General features: G+C 41.2%; 1 protein-coding gene across 1 annotated transcript in view; it reads left to right on the forward strand.

The window, feature by feature from the left end:
- Positions 1-7,933, forward strand: part of LOC109486125 (trehalase-like) — a 32,092-nt gene extending 24,159 nt beyond the window's left edge. Inside the window, exons 6-15 of the mRNA XM_019789825.1 lie at positions 3,406-3,498; positions 3,672-3,813; positions 4,089-4,189; positions 4,314-4,363; positions 4,556-4,756; positions 5,530-5,662; positions 6,117-6,213; positions 6,716-6,943; positions 7,415-7,471; positions 7,650-7,933. Coding sequence (XP_019645384.1) covers positions 3,406-3,498; positions 3,672-3,813; positions 4,089-4,189; positions 4,314-4,363; positions 4,556-4,756; positions 5,530-5,662; positions 6,117-6,213; positions 6,716-6,943; positions 7,415-7,471; positions 7,650-7,808 — 1,261 coding nt within the window. The 3' untranslated portion in view covers positions 7,809-7,933. The remainder of the gene's footprint in view (positions 1-3,405; positions 3,499-3,671; positions 3,814-4,088; positions 4,190-4,313; positions 4,364-4,555; positions 4,757-5,529; positions 5,663-6,116; positions 6,214-6,715; positions 6,944-7,414; positions 7,472-7,649) is intronic.

Raw genomic sequence — 7,933 nt, forward strand, 5'->3', positions numbered from 1 at the left:
GGGAAAGCCATCTAAACGTGTACTGCAAATACGCCTTTCAAGAGACATAGCACAACGACTGGCCACAGCATTGAAGAAGATGGAGAAAAAATGTATTGCAGCACAGACATAGAATTTGACGAATCGGCGGTAGGTGGGAACCTAATAAGTTCTGGTGCGCCACCTAGTTTTTGCCCTAGGTTGAGCACACTGTGAGCTACCTTGCTCAAAAAAGGGTTCTGAACACTGTTAACTAAATCAAAACTTAAACAGACTTTAACTTTTTCAAGCCAGTGTTGGCAACAATAACATTTCAAAAGGGAGAAAATAAATTTTGCCAAAACAAATGTCTACCTATGGACTTTCAAACATATAAGATTGATTTTTCAAAGCATTGTTGGCAAACATTTGATTTTGCCAAAACATAACTTGAGCTTTAAAGCAATAAAGGTTTTCTCAAAGTTTTTTTTTACCTATTAAATCCTCATCTTAGATAAAATGGCATTTTCAAGACAGCTTTGGCAAAAATAAAGTTTGAATCCTTAACAATTTGTGAAAACATTTTCTTAAGTCTACAGCAGTAATATCTGAATTACAACTTGTCCTCAACAGTATATGCAAATGTAATTCATCCCTAGAAATTCCTAACAACAAAATAAAAAGACTGATACTACAAAACAAAAAAGAAGCAAGAAGATCTCTGAATTAAACTGGATCTTAACAGGCACATCATACATAGGAATTTCAACATTATTGTCATGAAAATTGAAAGCATTCGATGGAAGGAAAGGTGTCTCAAAGTCAAAGCAGCCAACAACTTACCAAGTAACTGTAGATCTTACTATCGTTAGAAAAAAATACATATGGTAAAAAAAACATGCTCTTTCAAATGCTAGAGTCTAACGTAACACTGCAATAGAAGAACCTCTGGGTATGACCATAACTTTCTAACAAAATCCAGAATCTAAACAAAATAATACTAGCAATGTCATGCAAGACATTGCATAAAATATTCCGCAGACACATGCATTAGTTCGAAGTTCGAACTTACAATATCTAATCGCGAGATCCTTAGAATAAGTAACTGCCTACATCGCAATCATTACTAGAATTTTTTTTTTCGCGATCAAATAAGTACAAAGAAATGAAAAAAAAAACACATAGAAATTGGATTCAAAACAACAGCAATATGTGGTAAATTTCTACTAAGAAATAAACACCAAACAGTGCCATACCTGTGCAGGGTGACGAGAGGAATTCCCTCGGTGTTAGGTCTGACCAGGACCGCCTGACTGTCGCCCACCCATGCGGTGATGATCTCCGAGCCCGTGATGAGAGAGATGACGGCTGTCGTCCCTGCCTTTTTCCATCTCCCGACCAGGCGGGAGCAAAGCTCCCGGTCTGTCTCGCGGATCGCCCGTCTCAGGGCTGTCTCGTGGTCGGTGTGGTTGTCCATCTCGGCCGAGAGGTTTTCGGGCAGGTCCCGGGCGACGAAGTCCGAACAGAAATCGCCCCCGTGACCGTCACACACGCCCGCTACAAACGCTCCATTTCGATGCTGTTGTGGGCAAAATTCACGGCAAATATTGGCAAAAAATCCCCGGCAAATATGTGCTAAGAAGTGTTTCTTTAATGCCCAACAGTTCGTAGAAGAAAATGGGGGTCAAACTCCAGTATCTATAACGTTACTGTTACAGTTTTTAATGAATCCGTTAAACCCTCTCCACTTAATTTCGATGCTGTTGTGGGCAAAAATCCACGGCAAATATGAGGAAAATCCTCGGCAAATATGAGGAAAATCCTCGGCAAATATGTGCTTACAAATATTTCTGTAATGCCCAACAGTTCGTAGAAAATAATGAGGGGTGAAATTTCAATGTCAAAACCGTTACTTTTCAAGAAAGAATCAGTCGAATCCCTCCCCTCCTTCCAACCCATCAAAGTTCAACAAGCACAAAAGTGTTCAAGTTGCGAATTTTAAAGTGTTGTGGGCAGCAACCACGGGAAATATGTGCTTACAAATATTTCTTCAATGCCCAACAGTTTGTAGAAAATAATGGGGGTCAAATTTCAATGACGAAACCGTTAGTTTTCAAGGAAGAATCAGTCGAATCCCTCCCCACCTACCTACCGACCCTACCTATCAACAAGCACAAAAGTGTCGAAGTTGTGTTTTAGTCAAACGACACTTAATACAAAATAAACTTGTTTCCAACGATAACAACAGCTTCAGTAGACAGTCTAAGTTTAAGAAGGCTTCGGACGAATGTTCAAACAATATCACGAACCCCACATATTCAGACGACAGTGAATTTTTCTACTTTATGATTTCCAAAATGGATGCCAGCATCACAGTGTCCACATGTAAAACAACCCAGTTGTGGATCGCTAATTATCTTCCCGCATGGGGTAACTCATTGTAAAAATCATACACGATCATGTAAAATCACTAAGAACTCTTTGATATATTAGTTGGTCTTTTTTAAACAGTTAATACAATGCAAGACTGATGATGATGACAATGCAGGAGCTATCATGGCAACGTTAGTTGTAGCTAGAATCCAACATTTTTAACCCCGCCATGCACGTACCCACAAAATCGGCCGTAACTTTTTCTGTTGACCAAACAACTCCAAACAAAACGGCACAGATACTCTCTACAGTCTTACCTTGAACATGAAATGTCGGTCTTCCATAGAATTCTTGCCATTTTTGTCCGCATACACGCTGAAAGCGAGAGAGGCCATTTTCGTGGCTGATTTTGCAAACTTTTGCAACACCTAGTGGGGACAATGGGCAATGGGGACGTTCCATTGTATCGTAGCAACGGGGGGGCAAACCAACTTTAGGGGCACAGATATATTTGGTGCAAATACCCATAGATTGTATTCAAAATTCTTTAGTATTATTATAAATAAAGTTTGTTAATCACAGTATATACGTCAAGACGTAGTTTATGTGTATCAATAGAACGCACACAATACCAGGCCCCATGAAAGAACATTATATGGAACCGTCCGTATCCAGGATCAACAGAGGGGCGAAAGGACCTCGTATCCAAGAGAACAATGGCTGTTCCAGCCATTGATTGCCCCCCCCCGAACTCATAGACGTATATAAGAATGGTTTACATATAGACGTACAGCACTTCATAATATTAAATGAGCACAATAAAAATAATTTTCTATGGTGAAGTTGGCGATTGATGATGTACGTTTCGTTATAGGAGATGTTCGAAAATCCCTTACTTTACACAATTTGCTAAATACAACAAGCGATAACTTGTAGCAATTTTGACATGAAGTAAGTTAACGTTAACTTGCCAATGAGCATCTAACCTTCACCGACGTTGACCAATGAGCCAAACTGCTCACAATGTATTAATGTAATTTATTCGTATTTCCTTGTTTTTTTTATCTCGTCCAGGGACACTTACTGGACTGTTCGTGGACTGTTGCTGTCAAATATGCTGGAGACAGTGCAGGGGATGCTAGAAAATTTCGCCGAAATGGTCCAAAGGTGTGTTATTCATCTCATATTGTTATAACTACTTTCATATTTCATATTCCGAGTTATTTCCTTTTCCACTCCTTTTGCTTTAAGTATATTCGGTTTTATAACTCAGAGAAAAAGAAATAGAAATGTGTATATGAGTGTTTTTCTTTAAATAAATCATTGCTTTTTTCCCCCAGGTTCGGTTACGTTCCCGGAGGGGGGAGGGTCTATCAAAGTAAGCACAGCGGACCGCCCCTGCTCATCCCCACCGTCCTGGAGTATCTTGAACACTCCAATGACATCACTTTGATCAGAAGCCTTCTTCCTACCCTAGAGAGGGTGAGCCGCCGGAAAATAAAATCACGCATGAGAAATTTCTGATGCAGAGATTTGGTTTTTAAAAAACTGTGTGCATTTTTGCCTAGAATTCAAAAAGTTATTCTTATTATTGAAAGAAATGTTACCTTTCTGTAGTCACTTTTTCTCCGTCTTACACAACAGATCAATTCTTCAACTATGCTTAAAACGGAGTATTCGAGATTTTGATCGATTCTGCTGTTTTGGAGCAACACCTTTCAAGCTCTGACATTGTCTGAATTTTTTCTTTCGTCCAGGAGTACGACTTCTGGATGACCAACCGGACAGTGGACATCCGGGGAAGTGACGGTTCCATGCACACCCTCAACCGTTACCACGTACTGGTGGGGCAGTCAAGGTAATCGCGTAGTGTGCTTTAATAGCTTGACGAAATCACGTCCTGTAGAAGTCATACACTATTACGTTACGTGACTGCTGCTTTCATGTTATTCAGCCACTAACGTTATATTTGTTTTATTCAGGCCCGAGGCTTGGCGCTTAGACGAGCGAACAGCAAGGTCCCTTCCACGTGGTAAGTCTTGCGCATTCTTGTTACAGTTTTTTTTCATGACTTACTTGCAAGTTGGAAGAGATTGACACCAGCAAAATACAAACATGAACTTGAAGTCGTCTCTTACGTGCAGACTGTACTAATCGTGCCCATGCTACAGTACCGATGAGTATCGCTAGATGGCGGCATTGAGCAGTGCATTTTTTTTCAAAGGTGCGGACCCCGCTGACTTCCACTCCCACGTGGCCACAGCGGTGGAATCGGGCTGGGAGTTTTCCTCTCGCTGGTTGGCTGACGTGGGCCCCCAGGCTCGCACCCTGGCCAGTATCAGGACCCGTAACATCGTGCCCGTGGACCTAAACGCCATGATGTGTCTCAGCGAGGTGGCCTTGGCTCGCATCTACCAAAGAGCAGGTAAAACCTAAAGTACTAACAACCAAAGCGACGATATTCGCTGCACCGAAAAATAGTCAGGAATTTCCTATCAAAACACGAACAGGGTCTTTCTGACCCCCGTTTAAGTTTTTTTTTATGGAGTAGTAGTAGGAAAAGCGAATATGTCATGAACACTGTGGTCTTCTCCTTGGTGCTGAAATTGTTATCAACACGTCCAGCGCAAGTAGATGCGAGGGAAAAATAAGTTCTATGGTGAAATGTGTCGCCTATGCTTTATTTCAATAGGACACTAGACAAAGTAAACGTCTACCGGAAGCTATTCAAGTTCCAATTTTGACTGAGAAGCATTTGAAATCAGAAAAATGTCACTTCTTTCCTTTTTTAGTGAACATTTATCTGAAAAGTTTAATTCAGCGTTAAAGATTTGCAATACTTTAATTTCTGATCGCTATTTTATGTTAACTGAAGGAAAACATATTGTTTTTTGCTCAGTTTCTTCCTCTTCTCCAAAAAAATAAGGCCAGACGTCTGTCACCATGGTAACTAGTGTTGGGTTACATCATGTTGCAATTTTATAGCTGGAGGGATTTAGACTCCTGTCACTATATATATGAGTGTGTTTGAGTAAGAATTGATAGAGCAGACCATATGCGAAGGTTAACATTATGCATTTGCTTTTAAAATTTTACCTTTCTAGTTTTTTTGTAGTTAACATTTATCTGAAAAGTTTGATTCAGCATTAGAGATTTGCAATACTTTCCTGATGACTATTTGAATTGTTCCACTGAAAGGTGACCGCAGGAAGGCAGGGTACTACAACAGTGCCGCAGCGCGCAGGCGTGTGGCCATGGATAAGCTGCTGTGGAGCGAGAGGAGGGGGGCGTGGTTCGACTACGACTTACAGGCGGAGGGCAGGAGGGACAGGTAAGAACAAACAAACAAACAACAACAACGGGAAATAACACATGTGGGAGAAGACAAAAAATTAAGAATAAGTTACAGTTTATTAACTCATTGAGATGTTAAAAATTATCTATTTTTATGTTTACCGAAGGAAAACAGTTTTTGGTCAGTTTTTTCTTCTTGTCCAAACAAATAAGGTCAATGACCTGAAGCATCACCAAGGTAACTAGTGTTGAGATGCATCATGTTGCAATTTTATAGATGGAGGGATTTAGACTCCTGTCACTAAATATATGAATGTGTTTGAGTAAGAATTAACAGAGCAGACCATATGCAATGCCAAAGGTAAACTTAAAGCATTTGCTTTGCAAATGTTACCTTTCTAGTTAAAAACTGCATTCGGATTAGAAAGAACAAGGAGACACACGTGTGCAGGTATCTGGATGGTATCTAAGTTACCACTTTTTTCACACAGGTTCTACATATCTAATGTTTGGCCACTGTGGGCAAAGTGCTATGGCAATGGCATGGGAGATGCCAATATAGAAGCTAGGGTCCTCAGCTACCTGAAGGTAAGTTTTTAGGGTCAGAGCATTTAGTTCATAAATTCTATTGGATTTTATATAGTGAAAGCTGGCCATAACAACCAGTATTTCCCCAGTCCCAACATTGCCACAGTTGCAAGCATTAGGCCACACCAATTTAATTTGAAATATGAAGTGACAGGGCAAAAAATAAAATAAAAACAGGTCTAGGCATCCTATTATAGCCCCAAATGCTATGATAGGAGCCATGAAGTCAACACAAAAGACTGGGTTAATACTTAAACAATGAATTTTGAATTTTTAACCGAACCACTATACGTACTGCTTTGATAGATAGGAAACTATCAACTAGGAAGAAAAGGACTTTCCTCAACTGTTGGGGGCAAAATATGAGCATTTTTGAGTTGATTCAGAACCAGAATCTTTTTTTTTTCAATATAAAGGTGTTGGTGTTCTTGTTTTCAGTGCACCCTCTGTCTCACCTATACATGTCTCATCTTCTACATGTGTTTGTATCCCAACATTTCAGCAATACACGGATGTGTTGAACTACACGGGGGGTGTACCAGCCTCACTACAGGAGAGCGGCCAGGCCTGGGACTACCCGTACGGCACCGCGCCCAACCACTTTGTCCTGATCGAGGCCCTGTCGGTCAGCCAGCTGACGGAGGCTAAGAACACGGCCCTGAACCTGACCCGCAAATGGCTGGAGACTAACTACAGGGACTGGGTGCACACTGGAGCCATGTGGGACAAGGTAAGGCCACACTGACTAACTACAGGGACTGGGTACACACCGGAGCCATGTGGGACCAGGTAAGGCCACACTAACTTAAACTACAGGGACTGGGTGCACACTGGAGCCATGTGGGACAAGGTAAGGCCACACTAACTACAGGGACTGGGTGCACACTGGAGCCATGTGGGACCAGGTAAGGCCACACTAACTAACTACAGGGACTGGGTGCACACTGGAGCCATGTGGGACAAGGTAAGGCCACACTAACTACAGGGACTGGGTACACACTGGAGCCATGTGGGACAAGGTAAGGCCACACTAACTACATGTAAACATTAATGTTTACAAATGTTCTATCTAGCACGATATTTTTTCTGTCATTCAATCTAGGCAATCAGATTTTGTTGCTATGACATCCATGTATATATCAACCTTGTTTTGTTATCATAGGAAACAATTGAAATGATCTTCCTGTGCCTCTTTCCTCAGTATAACGTGATCACAGGCCGACATCCACGCCACAGTGACGAGGAAGAGGATGTTAAGGTAAGGCTCAGGTGTCCTCTATTATTCTTAGTCGTTAGTGTCAAAATAAGTACACACGTACGTATACATTTCTCAGTGTAACTGTAAAATACATGCATTTTGTCAACACAGCAAATTCCCCAGCCACTTTCACATTAACTGTACTAATTTCTATCCAACAAACAACTATTTGTTACAGGACGGTTACGGATGGACCAATGGCGTGGCTCTTCACCTCCTGGACAAGTACGGCAACCTGCTGAAGGCGCCTGATGTCAGCGGATCACCTGACAATCACGCGTCTGCCACCATTCTCCTCATTGGATGTCTGATGACTGTTTTAATGACTTCTGTTTGAAATTGATACAATATGATCTGATGGGTTGAAATGATAGGATCTGCCAATTGCAAGGCTCTTAATGAAACTTGTGGAACACCTTGAAATACAAAAAGAAAAAAGAAAATTACGGTAAACTAGAAAGG

This window comes from Branchiostoma belcheri, unplaced genomic scaffold, assembly GCF_001625305.1.
Source record: "Branchiostoma belcheri isolate BF01 breed outbred unplaced genomic scaffold, Haploidv18h27 scaffold8, whole genome shotgun sequence".
NCBI classification, from domain to species: Eukaryota; Metazoa; Chordata; class Leptocardii; order Amphioxiformes; family Branchiostomatidae; genus Branchiostoma; species Branchiostoma belcheri.